The sequence below is a fragment of the Amphiura filiformis genome, chromosome 12 (genome assembly GCF_039555335.1).
Source record: "Amphiura filiformis chromosome 12, Afil_fr2py, whole genome shotgun sequence".
NCBI classification, from domain to species: domain Eukaryota; kingdom Metazoa; phylum Echinodermata; class Ophiuroidea; order Amphilepidida; family Amphiuridae; genus Amphiura; species Amphiura filiformis.
Window position 1 is genome coordinate 50,404,590 of NC_092639.1, and position 26,793 is coordinate 50,431,382.

The 26,793-nt window shown below is 36.9% G+C and overlaps 1 protein-coding gene across 1 annotated transcript; it reads right to left on the reverse strand.

Annotated features, from left to right (window-relative positions):
- Positions 1 to 10,943: 10,943 nt before the first annotated feature.
- Positions 10,944 to 14,123, reverse strand: LOC140166887 (putative nuclease HARBI1). The gene is given in 3 exon segments (XM_072190374.1): positions 10,944 to 11,106; positions 13,108 to 13,501; positions 13,504 to 14,123. Coding segments are annotated over 3 exon segments (921 nt in total). The 5' UTR covers positions 13,868 to 14,123.
- Positions 14,124 to 26,793: the final 12,670 nt, after the last annotated feature.

Here is a 26,793-nt window from a genome sequence, read left to right on the forward strand (position 1 = left end):
ATGCCTTAGAAAATATGAAAATCTCATTATTTGGTGGCATGGTGGTGATTTGAGGATGTATACAGGGGTGCAAGTGGCCTGAAGTGATTTTGCAGGAAAAGCATGAGAATGTATGTTTAAATTAGGGCTATAAAGCCACAAAACGGGCTGAAAATAAATGAAAAAGTAGGAAAACTTGCATCCCTGTGTTTAGCAATGCATAGTGAAAAATGAAATGGTACAATCTCTTCCTTTTATGAGACAAAAATAAGATAACTATCACTCAATATTCTCAAATTTAATAGTAATGATTTTTATTTAAGAACATATCATGTCACACGATCATCCTCCAAAACTTTCCATAAACGACACTAAGACTGAGCGTGTAAAGTAGTAAGCACAACAATCTGAAAGAAATCAATTCAAAAGTTATATATCCAGTCTGGGACCTCTCCGTAACAAGATAAGCTCGGCTTCCACATCAAGGCGGGTACCATCAGCCAAGTTTCTTCTTTATCCAGGAAGAACTGCACATGTGACTACAGAAATCCATCAACAGTTTGTAAGTGTAATGCTGAACAAAATATTTCTTTCGTTAAAACCCAAAGAATTGCACCAACCAGTGAAAAAAATTAAAATGACAAAAGTCAACATTTTTGTTGTTTTTTACGATTTGTCCAATATTAATTAATGTAATAAGCGCTGCTGGCTTCTCCATACATAGTTTCATTGGATACATTCAAAAAAAAAAAAAATTGTTTTGTTGTGTTGCCCTAAAATGAGAAAAAACAGAAGTTTTGTTTAGACCTTCATTTTAAAATTCCCAAATATTGGTTCTTCCATCAGGAAGATTTGTAAATTTCGACTACTGGAAACTTGTTAGATAATCAATTTAATAGTCTTTTAATAGAATATTTATTTTAGTGAAAAACATAAATTTTTTGAATATAAAAATTGTCATTCCAAAACAATTAATGATTGCGATTCACCTCAGTAGCTGAGGGCAACAAAACAAATAGGTTTTTTTTTTTTTTGGGGGGGCTAATGAAAGAAATATTTAGTTCAACAGGTTAATAAATTTCTGTGACTGGAACACCACATGTACATAAGAAGACTGGAAAAGCTTCATGTTTTATATTGGAAGTTTTAGCATCCCATTAAAGTTCACCATATGCCTGTAATATCATGTGCCATTGTCTAAACAATACTACTTTTTGGGCAATATTTATGAGTTTATACATCGTAGTCAATCATCATGATTATTTGTGATTCATTGAACATATCACGTGGGTGCATTTGATTTGTTTTTAAGATGCAATATTAGGCATTTTCTTCTAAACCAGAAAATGCTGAGCATTATTATGAAGTGACTTTTACTTTCAAACATGAAGCTTTTATAAAAAATTAAAAAAACACATTTAAACAAAATGCTAAACATGCAACACAAACTTTCATGACAATGAGTAAACTATGGGGGAAAAATGGAAACATAAATATCACCCTATCTTACAAGAGAATGATCCAATGCACTGAAATCAAACAACTTTTTTTCCTAATTGACCAGAGACCTTGAAATGATGTGGTAAATACAAGGGGGGGGTACTCAATACAAATGACAGTATGGGGACGGGCTATGGGTAGCATTTTTGGCCTTTTGGTATATCAATGATGCCTTTTTCTAGGCCAATTTTGGTTTATTGATGTGTCATTTTTTCATATTTTTGTGGAAAATAGCCAAATTTTGCCTCAATAGCCATTTTTTTAACAAATTTTACCAAAATTATGGATATCAAATTATAAAAAAAATAATATTTGGGTAAAATTCGGCCGAGAATGTTGATTTTATTATTGATGAGTCCAAATTCTTTGAAAGATCAAAATGCAAAGGAAAAACAAACATCATCCTATCGTGCAAGAGAATGATCCAATGCAAGAAAATGATGAACACAAGCAAGAGAATGATGAACGCAAAAAACATAAAATTTCCAACAAAACAAACAACTTTTTTCCTAATTGACCCGAGACTTTGAAATGTGGCAAATACAAGGGGGGGGGTACTACTCAATACAAATAACCGTATGGGTATGTGCCATGGGTAGCATTTTCTGGCCTTTTGGTATATCAATAATGCCTTTTTTCTAGGCCAATTTTGGTATATTGATGGGAATACAACTCTGGTAAAATTTGACCTAAAATGTTGGCTTTTGATATGAGGGGTCCAACCAGGGGTAGCGTTAACCCCCGATCGGGGGTGAATGACCCCCTAAATTTAAAAAATATTAATTTTTCACCCTCGACATTGGGAATATGTGCAAGCTCGGGGGTGAACTCTACTTTTAAACCTTACTCCTGTCCCTGACTACACTGCAAAATATTTTATACCCCCGAGATTTAATTTTCACCCCATGTACTTGGATTTTCTGCAAGCTCGGGAGTGGAAAACAACCCCGACTTTCGGGACTTAATGCTACCCTGGGTCCAACTCCAAATTTCTTGAAAAATCAAGTTGGTATATTGATGGCCACTTTCAAATTCTCAGTGGCACACCCCAGAGGATGATTTAAGGAAGCCCCATCATGCACTGTAAAAGTGTTATCACTAGAGTTTCAACTGCCACTTCACTTTTCAAATCCCATTGAACTCTGTGCAAAAGATGTTGTTTTAGAATTGCCCGTATGTCATTATTACTTGGTCGATTTCAGATCTAAAGTGATGTATGCATGAAGGATAATTCACACCTTCTGTAGATAACGTGAAATCGACCAACTTTTTGAAGGTGTTTTTATTGTAAATATATCTGTCCAAATTCAAACTTAACCATGCACGTGTGTATGCAGTGGGCGGGCAGTGGTGTCATGTTCACTCACACAGCTGTGCTAACCGCAAGACTTGCTGGGAAGTGCTTAAATCATCCTCTGGGCACATCCATACGAAACTTGAGTACCCTCACGGGATATATATTTGCAACTGAATTTGAGTTATTTCCACTATCTGACTATCAACCATGAGTAACAAAGATGCAACAAATTAATAGAAAACATTAATAAAACGAACAAAATATAGAAAGTATCAAGTGTTATAAAACTAAACTACTGTACTCTTTCCATTTAAACTGCCCATGCCCCTATAACTGCCCACCCAGTGAGTTTACCTGAACCATGTAAAAAATTCAATCAATATTAAATAACTAATTTAACTCAACAAAATTTTTTCTACCCCAAAAAATTGACCAATCATGACCTTGAAATGTTACATGCGTTATATATTGCTACATAATTGCCCCTACATACATTTTATTTATTTCCTAAAAGTGATGAAAATCCAGCAAACTTGAGTTAGTTGAACTTGAACACTTGTAAATAAAATTAGAAAACAATAATTATGGCTGTCTGTGCATGTTCATAAGCCATATTTGTATACATATGATCTTAAAAGTGAAGGAGTGAATTACTGGTCCTTATGTACATTATGGTGGAAAATGGTCTCATAAATATGTGAACTTTCTTTACAGCTGGCGCTAGATGGGCAGTAGGCGGATAACCTTTTCATGATAAAATCCTCCACTTTCTTGAGTTCCTTCGTAATTAAGTGATGGACGTCCACTTCTTGGCTCATCTTTGAGGACATGGAGCCAGTTTGGAAATTCCTTTTTCAAAAAGTAACAGTGCCATTTGTGTAGGCTAACCGCTCAAATGCAGGAACGTAATCACGCTGCATGCCTCAGTTCACCATCTTACAGGTAATGCGCCTACTGCCCATCTAAAGTCTTATTCAGATTCCCTTTACAAATTAAGCGTGCATTGCTAGCCGTCCAGCACGTATTATTTTGCACAAGGTCAAATGCACGCCATTGACGTCGTGCACAGATACACGATGGTTATGCTGTCAAAGGAAATCTGAATATTACTTTAGCGCCACCTGTAAATAAAGTAAACATACTTATGAGACCATTTTTGGACCATAATGTACATATGGACCAGTAATTCACTTCACTTCTGGGTGATTTCAAAACTTTTGGATACCCCTCGTATACTATCACCATAGTTTGATATAATATTGATGGCTGAGCATGATACCATAACGTATCGGATGAGTGGTAAAAGTATCGGACGAGCCAACGGCGAGTTCGAAATTTGTATGACGAATCCGATATGTTATATGGTATCATGCGCAAATATGCCATCCAATGTTATCATTATTAGGCTTTCTTAACTCCTAATAACCCTGAAAACATAATAATGAAGTTGATCGGTTATTGCGTTTAAGCTGCAGAGTGGATTAATGAATTTGCTTCCGCCCGGACAACCAAAAAACCAGCAAAACAGACAATTGGATTCATAACATAAGTGTGGGACTGACAAGTTTAAGCAATAACTACCCTATGCATATTCCTTTCTAGCCCCATAAAACATGCAGTTTTGAGCCAAAATAGAATAAAATTGTGCGCATTCAACTGTAGCCATTCATTGGTCCATGAATTTGGGAACAACCCAGTGGTTTGATGAAGTCCTATAAACGAAAGTCTTTTTGTTAGAAGGCTGACCCCCTCCCCCCTCTAACGTAAGTATGAAATATTGAAAATTGAAAATCGTTTACACTATGAAATTTTGTCAATGAAAAAAGCACTGAAAAGCAAACCTCAACACTGAAATGACCAGAACAAAAGAAAGTCAACTCTGAAATTGTGTTTCAGAAGTATTTCAGTGTATTTTCAGTATTTTAATACTTGCTATAATGAGCAATGATTCAGAGGATAAATTTACATAACAATAGCACTGGCCAGCTCATTTCAGTGTGATTAAATCAATTTCAGTGGGATTAAAGAATCGCCACTGCCACGGTTGTGAACAATTTCATTGTGATTTACCAAGAGGTCAATTCTTTTCAGTAGATTTTCAGTGTGATTTGCCCCAGGTTAAAGTTTTCAGAGATATTTCAGTGAAAATGAGCATTATTCTCATTTGCATAACTGCATAACAAAGGGTTTGTTTTCAGTGTGATTTTTCACACTGAATTTCTTTTCAGCATGTTTTCAGAGTTGAGGTAAATATCAGTGTGATTTTCATTGTCAAAATTTCATAGTGTTATATGACTTCATTGAACTTTTGGGTTGTTCCCACAAAACCTCACCTTCATTCTGGACTAAAGTAGTCGAAATTGAACATTTTTGTCCACCTGAACAAAAAATGCTAAACAATTTGAAATTTTAACCCTTATGCCATGCACTGGTCTTGGAAACTTATTTGTTTGCAAAAAACAGGGTCTTCCGAGCAGAAATTAAGACAAATTTAGTGCCAAACGCCTGAACATACCCATTGCCAATAACCAGGACAATGAGTATCATCCGCGCATCATATGAGGCATGAATGGACATTTTTATAGCGACTGTCCACCGCTGTATTAAAAATTACACTTATTACACTCATTGTATACACATGTATATTAAAAGTAAAAAAAGTTTTGTCTCAGGAGACCATGCCACATAGCTTTTAAATTCACAATTTAAAACATCTGTTTTTTTCAATGTCTTTATGATTTTTCCCCATTGATTTACATTCACAAAATAATAGTTATAATCCGATCACAAAAGTCCAATAAAAAAAATTGAGTGGGTCAGCTGATTGGTAACTTTTTTGGTAACAATCCCCCCCCCCAAAAAAAACACACTGCTTTGCCTTTTTTCTTTTGCTCCTGAGACAAACCTGATGTTTTTTACTTTGCAGCTTTTTTGCGCTAATAAGATAACTGGACATTTTATATAGCGACTGTCCACCGCTGAGAGGATGCATCCCTTCAGATGAGTTAAGCACATGGATCAAATTGAGTCTAATTATGTTGAGTGAAGATGATCCAGTAGATGTTCAATATGTACACTTGAACAATGTCACAATGTACACGTATGTAATGTGGGTGTCGCTTTTCAAATTGTTAAATTAATTTTACGTTGATGTCAAAGTTCACTCCATTTTTATAGTGCCTATTAAAAGTACTAAATAAAAAAATAGTCTTCAACCAGGGCTATGCAATAATTATGTGAACCAAGGGGTGTTGAATTCTCGAAATGGTCTACCAAATTTAAATTTCCCCCATCCCTATCCTTAAGCTGCACCAAAAATAATTTGCCCCCTTTCCCCATTACATGTGTCAGATTTGGGGAAGCTAAACAAATTTAGAACCTTCAAATTAAAAGGTCTACATGTGATGCAGGCACATCGAGCAGTGTTGACATGAAATTTTGCACACTTGAACATTTTCCTTACCTGCTTCTACACCTTCTTATAGTATTAGGGACCGCTCCCAAACACTTGTTAGGGGTGCCTGATTAAAAAAAAAAAGGGGGGCTGAAAATCTTTGACCCTCCTAAGGCATGAAAAAGATGACCACAAATTTTCCTGGGAAAATTGAGTAAATATGCTTTTCTCTGGGGTTGTCCCATAATTTTCATGTCAAAAAGGGGGGCTGAAATTTTTGAGATCTCGAAAGGGGGGGGTCTGAAAATTTTTGCAATGATATTTTTTTGCATCAGGTCCCCCTAACAAGTGTTTGTGAATGGTCCCTTATATTGAAATGATCCCAAAACTATGTGCTAAAATTTCTTGCGCACAGGACTGCCAAAAATTTAATGTCCCACTATATCTCACCACCCTAGGGTACACATAATTATTCCTAACAAACAAAAAGCACTTTTACTTCTTCGCTTCTGCGATTCATGGAAGCCGCCATGAGCGGAAATAGCATCTCAGTCTGCCACAGTTTCAAAATGTATTAGGGTAGGCCTGGCATTTTCGGTAATTTTGTACCGGTACCACCGCAATTTTCGGGCGGGTAACTGGGTACCAAATTGCAAAAATAAAATAAAAAATAAAGTTTTTTATTTTTTCGGTTTTGTAGTGTCTCTGGACCTAGACCTAAATGCCAGGATCATTCATGGTTGACCTAATAAAAAAAAATATTAAAAAAAATTCAAGATATTTTGTTATTTTTTATATGAAAATTGATAATTTGTATTCATGTCATAGTCTATTAATGATTTCAAAATGTATTTTTTTTTTTTTTGAATTTGGTACCCGGGAGGGTATTTCCTACCGGTATGTAATCTCGGCGGGTACCCGCCATCCGACCGAAAATGCCAGCCTTAATTAGGGGCACACCAGATTTTTGAAATTTCGTAAACCATTCTTCCAAAATTTCAAATTTTATGACCCAATGTGTGAACATGCCCCATAAATCTGTTGGACATCCATGTACCCACTTTTCCACTAATAACCCCATGGGGCCGGGCATGGGGCTTACCTAAATACCCATGTTTATACTTGGACACTTTTATGGATGTATTGGTCACGGACCTTTTAAAAATGAGAGCATGTTATAAAAACTTTAACATGTACTATGTAGCATGTTGATTCACCCCCCACAGACATAATTTGGACTACTTGAGTCTTGAATAGGCCCAGATCAGAGTGTCTTCAATACATTCAGGTGACATAATAACATAAATACAGACAAACATTAGGTTAATAACTGTGCATTAGTTATTTGAGGGTTTTTTGAAAAATCTAAACATTTTGCCTTTGGAACCGAGCCCCAAGGGATATTCCGAGGTCCAAAGCAAAATGTTTAGATTTTTCACAATGCCCCACATATAACTGATGCAAAGTTATTAACCGAATTCATAACCGTCACTTTTAACTCATCACTCAAGCAAATCTCAAGATTATATTCTCTGAAATTTGTTGAAATAAACAATTTTTATCAAAACTTATATTTCGCCTTTCAAAAGTCGAACAGGCTAAAACGGACTTACCAATTACAGCACTGCGCAATCACGCCATGTGCAAATATGGTAGTTGCGTCGCGTGTAGAGTTCCGGGCCAACATATGCGCACTCACGCTGAAGTCATTGTATCGCGTGAAGCATACGCTGAGGTCATTGATATCATCTAACGAGCAATTTAATTGGGACGCACATACGGCGTGATACGCTGGAGGGTATGAAGTCACATTTGGTGCCCCTCCAAATTCCAAAGGCACCCCAAAAATGTCTTACCCCCTCTCGCACTACAAAAAATGTGCGCCCTGTCAGTATGTCAAACATTCCTTGCCCCCTGTAGTCTGTAGATAATAATGTAATTGTAGGGAGCATGAAATTTATGCTAATGTAAAGGTGCTACATAAATTTGTACCATAGATCTCCGGGGGGGGGGGGGTACTCAAGTTTGGTTTTGGTAGGAACGTGCCGCTGAGATTTTGGAAGTGGACCCATAATTATACCAATTTTTCAAGAAATTTGGACCCATTGATATGCCAAAAGTCGAAATTTTCGGCCGAATTTAACCAAAATTGTCCTAGTTTTTACAAATTTCCCCAAAATTTTGGGAAAATTTTGACAATTTTGGCTAGATTAAGGGAAAATTTGGCTGTTTTCCTAAAAAATTAAAAAAAAAAAAAAAAAATGACCCATTCATATACCAAAATAGGCTTTTAAAAGGGGGGGGGTCATTGATATACCAGAAGGCTTAAAATGCTACCCATGTTTGCGTGCACGTCCCCTCGTATGGTCATTTGTACTGAGTACCCCCGGCGTAAATCACCAATATCAAATGCACCCACTTCATAAAATTCCTGGACGGCCCGCCAAAAATCGCTTGAGCTGCCATCTCGCCCGCCAAAAAATCTTCCCCCTTTACACTTGTATATGCCAAATATTTGGGATCCCAATTTGCAAACCTTAAATGGTCTAGATATAAATGTTGTGAGCGAGCGAGCAGGAAAATTTGCATAAAATTGTTTCCGTACTGTTTTCCTAAGCCTTTTAGCGCATTTTTTTAAAAGGCGCCCTATGAATGTGTACCAAAATTGCTTGCCCCCCCTCTTGGCTGGCCAAAATTGCTTACCCCCCTTATGCTCCACCAATGCAACAGGACAAAACAAGGTCAACAGCATTACAACACATACTATATGAGTATCAAGTGATATTTACACCAGGTGGAATGTCCACAAAACATTTTAAAAAGTTTACATCCCCACACAAGTTTGCCTGAAATATTTTTGTTTTTTTAAATCCCCATGCTCCCAATTTTTATAAACAAAAAATCATTCCCTGAACAATGTTATTGGGAAAAGTGTATTTTAACTTGTACCTTCATCATGTAAAACTCCCCTGATGTAAATATCAGTCAATTTGAATTTAAGACTATTTACATGATAATTTTCACTTTGTACATTGCATTTGCAAAACCATAATCTTATTACATACAACAATAGCAAGTACAAGAATCATACTGTGCTCTGAAAGAGGGCAACATATCCGAATGCACCTGTGGACAAAATTAAAATTGATGTGCAAGAAATGCTTATTTAATCCCCATCATAAGTTTTAGTAGACCAGTGCCAATTTTGTGTGATATTGCTGTTTTAAACATAGTTATTTTAAATGAAGCGTAGTACAATAGTAACAACAGGTTTTTGTGTACAATTGAACATATTTTGCCAAAAATCCCTTGGCCACCCCATCTAACATGTACCAAAATGTTGCTGGCTCTCCATAGACATTATAATTATTGCACTGCCCATAATTCAGTTAAAATCTAAACAAGAATATTAAAGTTCAAAGTTCATGAAAAAAAACAATTAACACAAAAGTTTTAAACAGTCTGCAGACTGCAAACATTGCATATGACACACTAAAGTACAGTCAGCGAAAATAGTCATTGATGATCTAGCATCCTGGCCACAACTCCGCGAGCTCGATCACGTCCCCCGATGGCATTTGGTTCGGGCTCAACATCTACATCATTGTTGGCATCAAGATGTGGTTCTCGCAGATCCTTGCTGATGTTATATAGCACGCAGGTGGCAATGATGATGTCACCCCGGGGGGGGCACTCACATTTCCCAGCTATACGGGTATGTGCCGCGGCGACGACCCCCTTTTTCAGAGCCGCTAGCCGTTCCTTAGACCCTCTGAATTCATTGATTGCCCGCTCTGAAGCCCCGAAAATTTTCTAGCCGTTCCATAGACCCTCAGATCATCGATTTACGCTCTCATTGGCATCTTGACAGGCGTGTTTTTTGTCCTACTATTTCAAGCCCAAAAGCTACGTTTGCAAAGGGAATTTTCCATAAATTTCTTCCCCATTGAAACACGTTGTATTAGGAATAAGGTGAACTTTGGGCGGGATTTTGGGCTCCTTTAGTAGTGGCAACACTGGTTTGTTGTTATAAACAGCACTGCACTGACTGCCGCGATGCCGATGTCTTCAGCTGATGAACATTTTGCTAGAAATAAATGATTTTGAGATCTCTTTTGGGAATAAAATTGCCAAATATGAGGAAAAGTACCTCAAATAATTGTGTGCACATCCTTGCAGCTGGCCATAACAGTGAATTAAAAGGTAATTTACGATCTACTGGTCTAGTGGAATGGTGTCAAATTCTGCACACTTCACTCAATCATCTCATGCAATTCTATGTAGTCAAAATGTTTTTCTTTTCGGCACTGAAAAAAAAAATTCTTGTGGGTTTGTTTTTATGGGGGGCTTTTATGTAATGCTGCTAGCTGCTGCTATAATTATCAGTAGGCTAATAGCATAGATTGTAGGTCTGCAGGGTCTAGTAATTTTGATTCAAATGCTGTTTTGTTTTGCTGAGATTTTCATCGTAATAGGCCAAACCAGACCTATTTTGCATTAAATTTAATGGTTTTCCTGATTTAATAATTTAATGCACAATTCAAAGTGAAATCGATTCCTTCAAAAATCTGTGGCAAAAACGCAACAAAATTGAACCCTGGTTTGGCCTGCATGGTTTAGTTGCCGAGATTTTTCAGATTTTGGCGGCTGATCAGTTCCCAAGACCCCCCTGTTGGCCGGTCAAACAGTTCTCAAGACCCCCCTTTTTGACCGGCCGATCAGTTCCCTAGACCCCCCTTTTTTATTTGCTTATCTATTCCTTAGACCTCAAGTTCAAAACTGGCGGTGGCACACCCTACCAAAAAAAGTTGAGTGCCCCGGGATGTCACAAGCTCGATCTGGTTGAATCTGCAAGCCGGCACCTAGCAGACATCTGAACTTATTCTTTAACGGACCGTTTACCTGTTCAATCCGGACCCTGGTGTTGCAGTGAGCCCTGCAGAAAGGAAAAGAATAGGAAATTATTAACAATAGATGAATTAATAATGGGGAAAATTGTTGAATGGAAATTAAACAATGGATGAAAAAAGGGGAAAATTGAAGTTCCTAAAGATGGGCTCTTCAATGCAAAGTGGACATGAACAAAATATTTAGATGTTAAATAGCTTTGCATATCTACAATGTACAACTTGCAGCAAATTTGTTATCAGATGACAGGCGTTAGGCGTCACCACCCGGGGGGGGGGGGTTCTTCCTGGTTGAAGGTATACGGGATGTGCCACGGTTTTGGGGTACCTTTTCAGCAATTTTGGTATATCGATGGGTGGGTTATCAGCGGAAACCATTGTAATGCGGAATGCGCCAATTGGGCGATTTTGGGAAAATTAGACTTAAAGCACCCAATTATGGCAAATTTGGGTGCTTTTTCTTGAAAATTGGTATACTGATGGGTAGCAAAAAGTAGGTACCGGGTAGAGAAAGTCAGCATCCGAAAGTCTGCGTGGCACACCCCGCATAAATTTTTTCAAGAACCCCGGGGTCACCACTTGTAACATGCCTTTTAATTGGGGCGCCTGATAGTTACATACATTGGTGCATGTTCACCAATGTTTTTTTCATCAAAATAATTATTTTCAGAAACTCTGTAACTTTATAAATTTATTTTAAAATAAAAGTATATTTTACATTCTTATTCAGTGGGAGTGGTCTATTGTAGAAACATAATCTGATTGGACAATCACATGATTTTGGGTGTTGTCTATCAGGCTGTAGATGACCCCACGTCATCATGAGTGTTGATAACGCGTAAAGAGGTATGCGTATGTATTATGTTGTATGCGTAGACGCAGTGCGGAATACTCGCACGCCGCTAGCAGTATTGGGAGCAGTATACGCGCAAACAAAAAAAATGTGAAGTTGTAAACAAGTTTCGTTCATTAAAGAAAAAAGGGGAGTTTTTATGACGGTATTTGATTTGTGCTTAAAACAAATAGTTTACATCAATATTAAAAATATCGTGAAATTTTAATTTCGCTCTGGTATACCAGAACGAAATTACAACACATTGTCTATGGGGCATTGTAATACACATAATCATGCGTAGGCTAACTCGCAAACATAAAATCGGAATCAACTGAAATTTTGGGAATAAGCTTTTTTTTGTGGGTATAATATATAATATCTATTAAAATGTCATATTAAAAAGAGGACGCTAGGATCACGAAATACTCCTTCAACTGACTGTAAGAATGAAAAAAAAAGGAATTTTTATTTTTTATTCAGCTGTTGTTGATTTAGCTAAAATTCAGCAAAAATACTATTGCAGGCCATGATAGCCAGGTTGTACGTATAATGCCCCAATCCTAGTATCCAGTGGCGTAGCGTCATAGGGGCACCGGGGGGGGGTATGACCCCAATCGATCTGAAATTTAAAACAACCCATAAACATAGGAAATTTGCTGGAAATGTGTCCCCCCAATCAGACCCCGTGCCCACCCCCAATCATGGATACAGACCGGCCCTGTGAACAGTGAATGTGGTCAACAAGAATGCAAGGCTGGGTCTGACCAGTAGACAATAAAAGTAAACAGATAGGCCTATAGTACTAATTCTACTTACTAGTCCATGCTAGTCAGCTAGCATGTAGCTGTAGCTGTAGCCTAGCTTAGGGTAGGCTAAGCTTATAGATATGACTCGTGACAATTTTTTTTTAATTCGCTAGCTTGAATATGACCCTGCATATGCCAGGCTAGGGCCCGGGGTTTAGGGATCCTCCATACTTCAGTATTAAAATTAGTAAGGCTTCATAATGATATTCATGAGGTACATTCATGACATCAAACCAGGGTCAAACTTAGTCTAGAAGAAGCTTTTAAATAAAACATGATTTATGCATAAGTTCATGATGAGCATTTTTGTGAGGCATTAATATTGCATGAACAAATATTCAGTCAGTGCAATCGTAGTGTTGTTCACTTTTGAAAACATGCAGACGTACCTGTTGTATGCTTCCTCTGGAGCGTTAGCTGGGTTGAGTATGGGGGTCATCATCCATGGTCGTAGTGTGTACCCCGAGTCCCCTAGAAGAATGCCTTGTTGAATGTCTCCATTTTCAAACGACATTCCTATTCGGCTACGCCTGAGGATGCGGCTATCGTGAGTACTCCCAGGCCAGCGTGCAACTACATTTGTGATTTTGTAGTGGGCATTGCAGATTAACTGAACGTTGATACTGTGTCTGTTCTTGCGATTTACGAAGATGTACTCGTCAGGACCCCATGGACAACCATGTAGTTCAACGTGAGTGCAGTCAACAGCTCCTAAAATGCGAGGAAAACCTGCAATGTTCATGAAATCCTGCTGTGCCGTGGCAACTGCCTGTGGAGTCGTTGAAATTTCACGTAGTCGTTGACACGTCTACAGAGAGCCAAAGTTACTCTACGAATTACTCGAGAAGTCGTGGGAATGCTGACGTTATGCTTGTCTCCCGAGGAGTCGATGACTTTACCACGCGCATAAAATCGAAGAGCTATGAAAACCTGTAAGCTTGGTGGTATTGAATGATTTCTAAGGGTATCGGGCTGCAATTCATCTTGAAGAAGATCGATAATATGCTGGCATCCCAACCTGGTAAAACGATACCTCTTATACATGTCCACGTTGTCATACTCATCGAAAGGGTTAAGTCGATCCCTAAACACTCTTTCACGTCGCCTTGCGCGGCGATTTTCAAATAACAAGAGTCGATAGCCAGCCATATTTGCTCGAAGTCTTCAAAAAACGATGGGCGCTGTTGTTTATATACCGTGGGAAAATTTCCCGCGAAATCTGACTGACGCTGATTGGCTGTCCGTTTAAAATTGATTGGCGATCTATCTTAACTTTAAGTCTAATTCGGATGAAGTTAAGTTAAATTTCTATCTTACGATGTTTTATGAAACGCCCGAAATCTCACTTAAAGTTAAGTTAAATTTTTAGGACTTAAGATAGAAATATTAAACTTAAGTTTAAATTTAAAGTTTTATGAAACGGCGCCCTGGTAATCAAATTAAAAAGCTAAATAACAACCAAGTTAATGATAATTATTAGCATTCTATTATTGATTATTTTACATAGGCCTAGGCCTACGAGTACTATTCATTTTTTTTTATTTAGGCCTAATACACATGTTTACTTATTTACTTTCTTATTTGTGTAGTTTTTACTTGTTAATTTAATTAGGCCTACCTATTATTTTATTTACTTGTTTATTCATTTATAAATTTATTTAGTCAGTTATTTACTTCATTAATTTTACTTGTCTATTTCTGAACTTGTTTATGTATTTTGTAGGCCTATTTACTTGTTTACTATTTTCTATTATTAATTTATTATACTATTAACATATATTTGAAAAATAATTAAAAAAAGAAAGAAAGAAAGAACAAAAATCCCTAATATATCCAAATAAAAGCATGCAATAAAGCTAAATTGAGAAAAATAGCATTCAATCTGGCAACAGATCATCACGCATTTTTTTAAGGAGTACCTCTAGAGGTACTCCGCTATAGGCTGTCTCTACGGGAGGTACACCGTGGAAACCCGGATAGGAGTAGTCCACGGATTTTTGACTCGCGTTACGGTACACCGCTACAGAGTAGCCCTGGGGGTAATCCAGAGTAGCTCCAGAGTACATCCAGTGAGTAATTGGATGTGTATTTATTACATGATACAAACGGTCTTATATTCATTTTTGTAATGTTTGAGGGGAGGAAGTGGCATCCGATGTTGTGTATAATATGAATTGAATGGTCAGAACAATCATACCGAACAGAAAAAAAGGGATAGGTGGGCATCACTGAAGTGTTGCTTTAATAAAAGACAAAAAGAGTAATTCAACCTTAGGGCACATAAAATCGTCCAACTTAACCAAAAGACACAGCTGCACACACATACTTGTCTTGCGTGTTCTGTTCTTGCATGTATCGATTCCGGTATCGATTTATGAATGCTTGATCATGTCTCATCTGACAATGTTTCACAAAGCTGCTAAATAATAAAATAATTAATCACATGATTGCTAATGTTTTCTGCCACACCCTGTATTCTCGTCATAAGGTTTTTGTCCAAGACTAGACTATGCCATGGTCGATTTTTGGGAAATAAAAAAATAGTTCTATCCTGTTTAATCAAAGTGCCCTCTACGTTGGCTCCTGTCAGTTCGGGCGCTGTGAATTCAAAGACTCCTCTGAATTCACAGACCGTCTGTGAATTCAAATACTCTTGTTAATTTCTTACTGCATTTTTAGCTAGTTGTGCTTCAAGGTGCTTTATACATGCTGTTTTTTATATTGTTGTGGTTTAAATATTTCCTTTGTACTACAACAACATAATATCCTTAAAAAGCAGCGAACACAATTAAGCTGCAATTTTATCGGTTACTTCTGCTTTATTGCGTTATTTTGCTCTGCTGAAAAAGAATTGCACAAATGATTTTTTTTTTTTTTTTTTTTTTAAATTTAATTTCAAACTCTAATGGTGACCCGCAGGTCAAATTGCTAGAATTGTACATTTAACACACCTAAACAGACACAATGCAATTTGCAGGCAGCAGCTTAATCAGCGCCAATATTGCAACATTGAAACAAACAACTATACAAACATCCAATCCAACCCAACCACATCCCCCAGTAGACAATGAGGATAAAGTGCCTTGCCCAAGGACACAACACGTTGGCACGAGCGGGGCTCGAACTCACAACCTATGTATTATGAGTCGGGCGCCTTATCCACTGAAAAGGGGTATAATCCTTCTTGTCTTCCATGAGCAACCGCGTCATATCGGGTATAATCTTCCTTCCAGCAGCAACCACTGTGTATGATTGACGGGCTATTCCATTGCTCGTAATAGGGTAGTGTATCGGGGCAATGCTGGATGGTGCACGCGCGGTTGCACATGTACTAGTACAAGGTAGATGTGGTTGTTGGTGTAGGGGCGTGGGGGTGTGTGTGTTGGGGGGAGGTGGGTGTTGTCTGAGATGTTAGGGATTATTTAATAATAGTTTTTAATATTGGAAGAACGTTTTAAACTTTAATTTAAGGCATCATATACGATTTTATACTATTTTAGATTTTCAATTAATAACAAAATAATAAAATAGAATTTAAAAATTATATTAATAGGCCTATTTAAACTATACAGGAGAGGGTTGTGTTTTCAAATATGTTATTTAGGTGGTCACTTTTAAGTGTCTAATCTGTAAAATCTATAATGTAACCGCCACGAGTAGGCCTACCGGTATTTACCTGTAGGCAAGCTCACCCCTACAGTCGCAATAGTTATAGCCATGATAGCTTTTAACTCACGCCTACTAATAACGTACTTTCATCAAGTGATGGCGCTATAAGGTTTACCACGGAAGCTGTTTGGTTTACCGTGGAAGAAGATTATACCCTATATGTATCCACTCGGCCACACGTGCTCCTACTGTTTGAACCAAACTGCAATTTGAAACAAGAAAGCTCATTAACTATTTAATGTACCAAACAGACTGCCTAAGTGTTTTATTTGCTGCAAAAATTAAAACAAGTGAAAAGAGTGTGAAATCACACCCCGGTTCACGGCGCCCGAACTGATAGGGATTGTTTTTGTTCTCACAGACTACCAAATAGCTTATAAGATAAACATGATTTATGGTATAATAACCTTCTATACTATTATGTTGCGCTCATGAATAGTATTTAATGTAAACTTGGATGCACCTTGAGGACGTTTTCAGAATGGCAGCAAAATACTTATAAATGATGTTTTATTTGCTCTAAATAATCGTCTGATTGGTTAAAATGTAGACAGTTTTAACTTTTTGGGGCGCCCGCTACGGCGGTGTCCCCCATTATTTGGCTTGACTTTGCAAAAAGCTTCTAATTTCAGTCTTGCTAGATTTACTTCAGAACTGTTTTGCTTAAAATTATGCCCAGCTTAGAAATAAAACCACAATATGCTTGGATTTTATTTTATTATTGTTTTCTGATGTGCACGGGATAAAATGTTGTGCGTATATTCTTTGTTTAAAATACAAAATTAATGGACTTATAAAAACACCAAATACACCGTGACCTTTGTATGGTCAGGTATGGTTTAAACTGCAGTTTACCGCCTCTTAGAACCCGATAGACGGTGACATTTGACCATTCTAATTATGTATGTTTTGAACATGTTTGCACATGAACTAGTTGTTTACAGTGTGAAGAATCTACAACATGCTCATCTATCAGGGCACAGTTCTTTAACCCCAATACATTTGTGCATTCATTGAATGACCTTTGAAAATGTGAGTACAAAAACTCATACTCTGCGACTTAAGGTCAAATTTTGCACTATGATTGTTTAATTGAGGTTATTGATAATATGCCACTGGAATGAGGCCATTGTGGTCCATAGTGACCTTTGCACACCTAATCCTTCAACCAAACAAAACAACCACTGACCAATCATGAAATCACTAATTGGTTTATATGCTTCACTGCTAACTGATTGTGACCAAATATTAGAACACAGCTCAGTATCTTTGTGGTGACTATCTCTGATCAAAAACATTAATTAACGAATTTCAATTCTGCTCAGCAGAGAAAGGAATAAATTCGAAAGACATGATTGTGTTGAAGGTCAGAAGTGTATTTGCAACCCGAGTTGCCAACCCCGCGATATGGTAGCCCAATTAGGCGACTTTTAACTCGTGGTTCACCGTTGTTGGGCAGTTTAAAGCAATAATGTACGATTTAGGCCTACATCATTTTGTTAGTGTTTTACCCAAAATGCTGAATGAAATAATATTTATTGTAATATGCCTAACTGCTGGGAAGGGTTCCTAGCAAGGTAAAGTGAAAGAAACCCCAATGGCTATTTTGTCCGTTTAAAATAGAGTTCTATGGCCGATTTAAAGTCATGACGTAATTTTGTTATTTATTAATTACTATTTTTAGCAGAATTAATAACATAAAATGGGCTGTGCCTGTCTCATGAAGAATAACGATCGATCTTACCCTTGATTTAACAGGCCTGTCAATTTCTTGGAATTGTTTGATATGAAAGGAGGGTATGATTTTTTGTATTAGTTTTAAGTATTTCCTATCCTCTCATAGCCACAGGGTTGGCTACAAAAGACACAAAGTATACCTTAGGATAAACTGGCATGAGTGCGCTGACCCCAGGTTTTCAACATTTCAGGATTGTTTGTGGACCGAGGGCGGGTGAAAAACGAAATTACGTTTACATGACTTTGTCGAAATTTGTCGTGTGACAGGAATGAGTGTATAGATGACTAGGGGGGGGGGGGGGCTTACTTATTTGTATCTTCTATAGGCCCCTACTATCCATCATATACTCTAGGCCCTGCATAACAAAATTCAACAATATTCAATATCCAAAGCAATATCCTCACTACAATAGGCCCCCAAAACAGAACTCCCACCCCACATAATCGCAAATTGACACGAAAGCTTCATTCCATGAAGTATTTCTCTCGTATTTGATCATCATATCCCGTCCAGCTCACATTGGGCGCCCCATTCCTTTTTTAAAGGAATTTTTATTTATTCTTGGTAATAAATTTTTTTTGTGAACAAAAGATGTCATTAACGTTACAGGACGCATTTTAGAGCAGCGCCAAAATACCAGTAAGAAAGCCCAGTTTGGTACAAAAGCGCAACTTATTGAAGTTTCTAATACTAGTATTGAAATGACTATTTTACTGACATGCGTGGCCACCTCTCGGTTCCCCATATTTCCCCTAGGTTGGATCCCATAAATCGTATTCAGCACCCTCGATTGTTCAAGAACACATCCTCCAAACTGTTTGTCTCAATCCGCGCATGGGGTTCACTGTTTCAAATTTCCATAAAATGTAGTCACAACAAATCTATGTCTGATTTTCAATGAGAGTATGTCCACGGGTACAAAATCACGTGTGGAGCTAGCAAAACAAGTTAGACAAATAAAGAATGCTCACAGAAACAATTAATTGTCTACCTTAATTAACCCATTATGATGATAAAATGGTGATTTAGATTTTAACGTGTTGACTGATTTGCCTGCTCTGTACATAATGGATGTGTTTCCACAGTACAGTCGTGGAAATTCAACGCGTAATTTCAATTTCTTAAAACTGCCAAACGTAAGGTGCCAATCCCACGAGAATTGTATTTCAATTGAATCTAATTACGTTTTAAACTAATTCAAATACGCGAAAAGGAAAAGTATTTGGAAGACCCAGCGATACCTGAAATGAAACGGAGAGACAAATAGCGTGCAGGAGGGTAGGTCCAAGTAAAGAGTACTTTACATCATAAAAAATAGTACACTTGGCTAAGAAGATCTTTTGACATTATAATCCGGATGCATCTTTGCAAACCAATATTCCAATGAGATTTGCAATAATTAATCTATAACATTGTAAATATGACCCTACGACGCATCGAAAAATATCAACAAAATGATAGTCTCAATGCGCTTCCTCTTAGCTCCTACAATGTACCTTAGTTTATCCTTGTACATGCAGGGCTACATGGGGCGGTAAAAAGGTGCACTATAAGCAGTGATAAGAAGGAGAGGCAAGCTATGTTCGCAGGTCTAAAGAGTGTGCGAATTTTTGTTTTGACATTAATGCATGTCCTGAAATGTTTATCAAAATTTCGAATATTGATCATAAAAACTGCAATCAGAACATCAAATTATGCTTTGGCACGTCAATTGCAAGGGGAAGAATGCTTTCGTTTGTTGTTATTTGTTGTTGTTTATGTTGTAGATGTTGTTGTTGATGATTATGATATTGTTGTTGGAAAGGCAGGTTAACGTAACATTGGCTAACCGTTAACAATTAATGCAAGTAACCTACGTAATTATAAGCAACATACATCAATAAGAACATTTGAAGAGCTTCTTAAAGTCTTGTATGATTTTACAGAGCCGGGTGTTGCTAAGGAGTTGATTACACAATTTTGGTACTAGACCAACGTACACTATAAGATCAATGGTAAGTAGAGGTTGTTTGTAAGTACAAGACCTCGATATTTTCGACATTTTCACGAAATTATTTGATGTTGTTGCCACTTCTCCTTTCTTAAGGGCTATAATAAAACAAGGTCAAAATAATGATAATCTGACAAAAAGTTGAAAACAAGATTTTAATACCACTTTTAACATTTTAAAATATGTTGGATTCGTATCAAATGCAACACATAAATGAATAACAATTAAATCCCAAGAGTATAAAGTACACATCCAGTATTCCTTAAAAGACCCTTAGAGGTGAAAAAGAACCTGCCAGTTAAATGGGCTTTGCCTCTGAGGTACGTAATGGATCATGCATGTAATGCTTGGACACGATAATCTATACATGCTCAACAGTCGAAGAGAGGTCTGGGAAATTCAATAGTGCAATTTTACTTTCTTAACTCGGCCAAACGTGAGGTGTCAATCCCTTGAGAATTTTAATTCAATTTAATTGAACTCTAATTAAATTTGAACATAATTCATTTAAAAATGCATAAAAGAAGGTTTTTGGAAAACTAGATGCGTGAGCATTGCTTGAATGAAAAAGTTGGTTGAAATAGAAATATGATGTGGATGGGCAGTCCTGGATAAGCTGTTCACAAAAGGTTTAAGTAGTCGAGGACCGGAAGGTGTGGACAAAACTAATTTGCAAGTAGAATATGCAGTTCAACCTTTCTATCTCTTTGAATTGCAGCATACAGCATGTCATTTCATCAAAACTCGACACCTTCGGCTCAATTTTGGTAAAAGCTTACCTTATTGAATGCTTTCAGCCGAGACGTGATCAAACATTTATATAATACGCGATACGTAACACAATTTGCCATAATGAGATTTCTGTCCGTGCAAGACCACTTAATTCACTCAGACAAATATGTACAGTTGTGTCTTTGGGTATATTTGGAAAGCACCTACTTTATTAGACTTATTTAAGCAACACTTCAGTGATGTCCACCTGCCACCTCTTTTCTGTTCGGAAAAGAAGCAGCAATGGTTAACCCCATGAGAACTACCTGCCGATTGGTCAAAACGAAGTTTTCATTATCAATTGGACCAATCAGCAACATTGTTAAAATAATTTCACCACGCAAAAGAATTTGAGTGAATTATTTTCAAATCTTCATTATGATTGGTGATTAAAATGAAGATATCATGTAATTGACCAATCAGAGAGAATGTTGGATCGGCAGGTAATGCTCAGGGGGTTAAGATAATCCATACTATACTTCATCATGTTCATGATACTTGTCGCTATTAGCTGGAAACCTGACACTTCATATTTATCACATAATGGAAACGGTCTTACATACAATCTGTAATGTTTGAGAGGAGGAAGCGGCGGCCGATGTAGTGTGTAATACTAATTGAGTTACATTATGGCCATTTTCATTTTCATGTCGTAGTTTCTTTGTTTTTTTATCTGAAACTCTATTATTTACTGATTGTCTCCCGGGGATTGCCTATCATTTTCACAATGATTTATTTGAACGATCTTCTCGTATATAGGAACTTAACGTCGACCCATAATCATGATAATAGGGGAGGAATATTGCATAAAAAAGGGGGTGCTTGGCAAAACCCAACCAAGGGAACAGGCATGCTTCAGAAGTGGTTCTCCAACAGTCAGCTACCTTCGACTATATTCAATAATACACATGAACGCGTTGTGTTAGCCACCACTCGATCGGTGAAATATGAAAAATTCGGAAATCCCCGGATTTAATATAAAAACCTACATTTTACTGTAATTAGAGCACTTCATACTTTTGGGTATTACATTCATGCAAAAATTATTCTTGTTTTTATTATTATTATTATTATTATTATCATATATTTAGAAATACGTATTTATAAACACGCACGTGACCAATGGGCACGATATACCAAGACCAGCAAGCGTGACCAAATCCTCATGCCATTGACATAGATAGGAACTCTTTGACTCTTTGCAAAATTATTGCCCATAGGGGGATTCTGAATTTGCAATATGTTATCAAAAACAACATTTTGAAAGTATTTGCCGACAGAAAACAATGTACAGGAAGACCACCCGCTGTGTCGGTTACTTCCAGACTTCCTATCTACATGCTGTTATGGCTGCGCGGAGGTGGTCACGTGTTTATTTATAAATACGTATTTATAAATATAGACAGTAGACCATCTACATGCCTAAATCAACTAATTGAGAAGGCCAATGAATATTACCAAAAATTATACATCGGATTATTGAGTATGAGAATGCATTCGAGTCGGTGGAACGTAAAGATCTCTACATAGCACTGCGTAAATTTTGAGTCAATAAGGGTATGTCCAAATCATTGAGGATACTTAGACAAACACGTGAAAATGATGTCTCCAAACCCATTCATTCATTCATTCATTCATTCATTCATTCATTCAAATTTTATTTCATAGTTAGACTTGTGTGAGACAGGGAAATACAATATCTCTAAAAACATTCCCATGAAAGACATATTTAGAATACTTGACCTTCAGGACAGGAAAATCATCATAGATAGCAGAAGCTAAGAGGGATGCTATTTGTAGACAATGTAGCTTTGACCACAACATCAGTAAAGGAAATGGAGGTACGGTTAAATGACTTGTATAAAGAAAGTAAAAAGGTTGAACTGGGAAAAATAAAATATATCATAAACCACCAGTTTGCGGATTTCGTTGTAATAGAAAGTGACATCATTGATAGGATTGATGAATAAGCGAAGATGAAAACAACACCAGGGGAGAAGTCATTGTCCGGATAAATTAGGCAGGCTGGAGCTGCTTTGGAAGATTGAAGAACTGTGATAAAAATTCATCAATGCATCTAAGCAGAAGTGTGTGCAATGTCAACAATAACAACAAATAACATGGACAACAACCAATAACCTGGAACAGACACTTTGAAGAAAACCCAAAGAGCACTGGAAAGAAGTATGTTTTCCATAACCTTAAGAGAACATTGAAATAAGACAACAAATTCAACATGCTCAAGTCAAAAAACATAGTGGTGAAAATTAAATAAGCGAAATGGAGATGGCTATGCAACGTTGTACGTAAGGAAGAAAACAGAGGGAGAATAAAGGCGTATAGAATGGCAACCAAGAGCAGGAAAAAGTGTCAAGAGGCAGGTAGAAACGGAGGTGGTGCTCAATATTGCTTACATGAAGACAAGCAAGAGACAGGAAGATATGGGAGAGTCATGGAGAAGGCTACGTCCAACAATGGTCAAACGCAACCATTTGAAGATTCAGACCGTTTGCAATGAATACTTTTAAGACCCCTTTGTATTATCATATGTTTTTATTAAAATCAACATTTTTGTATACCTTTTCAGTGTATTATTACTAGTAATCCTATATTATATAGCTTACACATTATTCATCAACCATCCTTGTTTAAAACAGAATGATATGTATGGGTTTTCCACTTTTATGGATGTATTAAAACCTTTGCAGTAAAAGCAATGTACGGTGGCCATTTTGTGCGATTCCTAAACGTTTATACTCAGAACCAATAACCCCCTCTATCGCAAACAACAAGAAGCCTTTAAAAGCTCATTATTTGTTACAATTGACTCAAGACGTTTTGCATATCAAATGTAGAATGTCCCGGCTTCTATCTTTCCAGTCGTCAGTATCGAAGTCTATGCCTCGGGTTCTATGCCCAAAACCATCGTGAAGGAAATGCATCTTGAAGTATACATTTATCTATCTTATCAGATCTGTTACAGCTACGAAAAAGGTATAAGTAACATAATGGAGTCGGATATTATCGCAGATTGCATGTCTCGCACTTGCAATTCAATAAGGTCAGACCGGTACTTCACCTACTTCGGTGTTTGTTTAATTACGGTAATTGAGCTATACTGTGGCTGCAGTATTAATATATTGGAAATTGAAGAAGCCCAAGATATTATTAAGGTTAGCAACTATTTTAAACTGTTGCGGTTTGGTAGTTCACAGCATTTTGCGAATGGTAGTGAGCTTTGGCAAAATTTGCATTGATCAATTCATAGCGAGTGTGTAGAAGAATTCAAATATCACATATATACTTTTGTAAGTCCTGTGGTTCTTGAGTTATGTTGTAAAGAGGGCTGAAACAACAACACTTTAGTCAAACGTACATAACTCATTAACACCAATAAATCAAGTTTTCAATGTATATGATTTGTAGAATGAACTGTTGCACAACATCAAAGTGTTATTTTTCAATAATATATTGATTTAGATAATGAAAATCGATTTTTTTTTTTACTGTTTCGACCAACAATACCTAGTGTACCCTTAAATATCCGGGGCTGTTAAGGTAACGCTTTTCATTAACCTTTATGTTAACCATGCATTTTATAATAAGGCTGACTCTTAATTTATGTCGCGATCAGATTTGATTAGAAAAAGTCAACAGGAAAATTCAAAAGTGCCACCTTTCCAGGTCGAGGGTTAATGTAATACAAAGGCTCGCCAAACATACGTCAAATATAAATATCCTAAATGTCAAAATTCATCCTTTTCGCTTGCCCTCAACGTTGCATACACACACATATTTGAACATCTCTAGACTATTGAAGTAAGTTGACAATCCTTGTCCTCTTTCAGCCTGAGAACAGTAACCTCAGATCGCACACTGTCTTTTATTGCAGCCTAATTCAGCCCTTTAGGATGCCCTATCAGGGAACCTAAAGAGAAGGTGCCTTCGTTGTATATCATTATATTCAGACGGTCATTGTGTTGAGTATTTTCCGATGCGCTGTTCATAGAGCTAATTTTATACAGGAAAAAACTTACTAGAATTGCATTTCAAGAGAAATTGAAATAATATGTCAAAAGATCTTCGGAACCAAACATAACTTTAATGATGTAAATTGCATATTAAAATAAATGAAATCATAGAACATTATGAAAGAAATTATTCGAGTATTATATAATTTACGTGATCTGATATGATAGTAAAGAAACTGGTGATTGATAATCCATATCAAGTGCTTGCGATATTGATTGTTGATTATGGACCTCTTTGGAAATCAATAGTTATGTATAATATTAACCCTAGAACTACTGAGCCATATTTTGTAACACGGACTACGAAGGGTGGTTGCACCCCTCCCTAATTTTCGATTAGAAATGTCATATACCGTTATATTTGGTATCTATGTATAGCTATGGGTCTCCCCTATCCCGTGATAATAAAATACGTACAAACATCCCCCAAATAATGTCGTTATGACGTCATGTGAGGACGCCCATACAAATTTGGGAAATTCTGGCTAGGTATGGGCAAAATTGATTTTCGGCTAAAATTTTTACAAAAATGCGGTTTTCATCGCACTTTGTCCTCAATATAAAAGGAAATGACTACTTCAACCTAACTAACAAGTAAAAGGTCAGTAGTTTATGGAATAATTTTACAAGAGCGAAATGAAGATCATTGATTTTACTGTAGAAACCAATGGTGGGCCTCACCAACCACCCCTCCTATGGTCATCTTTGACGGCCGGGTCTTACCCCCGGGTAAGGTGCTGGGGTAAAAATTAAATCACTATGAAGAGCGCAAAGGATGGATCTACGATTAGTTTAGGTCGTTTGGGCGTTAACGCGTGCATTGTTTATGACGGATAAAAAAATCTTAGGGGGTTGGTACATCCCCCTTAGTAGTTCTAGGGTTAACAGACCTTACCAGAAATATGGAATGAATGAATGAATTACATAAATTGTCGCTTTTCCATGTAATTAAAAAGCATTATTTTATATTTTAAAACATATACGTATCAAGTTTTATGATAATAAGCATTAGATGCTTTCAAGGGCACCATGTAAAGTTTACGAAATTACAAAGTTTTCGATGGTTATATTTAGAAGAGTGACAGACATGATATAACATTTGCAAACTGATGCTATTTGCTATGTTATTTAAGGGAAGTTGATCTACCAAGTAGTGGTGAAATTGAATTAAATTGTGTAAAGTCCAATGCTATCGGGTTCTCAAGGCACCAAAGTGAGTTGCAATTGATAATTCCAACATTTTATTCTCATTCTCGACATTTTTTATAACGCTTGTTAAGTGCATGTCAAGACATGGCAAGTGCAGACATTTTTAGATAACTGCACAAATTTTGTATATCAAAGTATTTTCGCCCAAAATAAAAGATATTGCTACTTGATGGCCCATTGCGCGAGGGCAAAAATTAAGACAGTTTTATCATATTTTGGCTCAAACCACGATGTTTTCTGGGGCTACAAAAGGCAGATGCACAGGGCAATTATTGCTTTATATTTACTTTTATTAGGATTGGGGACGTCCCCTGCCGCCTACGTTTCCGTGATAATTAATAATAAAGTGCAAATCCATATTTGAATATTTTAGATGCATGGAATATGTTTTAGCATGTCAAATAGAACACAAAATAAAATATTTAAACTTGTTGAAAATCAAATCATATAGCTATCTAACTCATCTTTATACGTATGTATGGTAACGCCCCGAGTGATTAAAGTACATGACTTGTACTGATAAAGTTATGCTCAAATGTGCTGATAAATCCAAACAAATCAATCAATTTTCGTGATTGCTAACGTTTTCAGACACGTGTGTCCCTCATCATGACTGTATTTATGCTTGTAAACACCTGGATCCACAACATGCCCATCTATCAGGGCA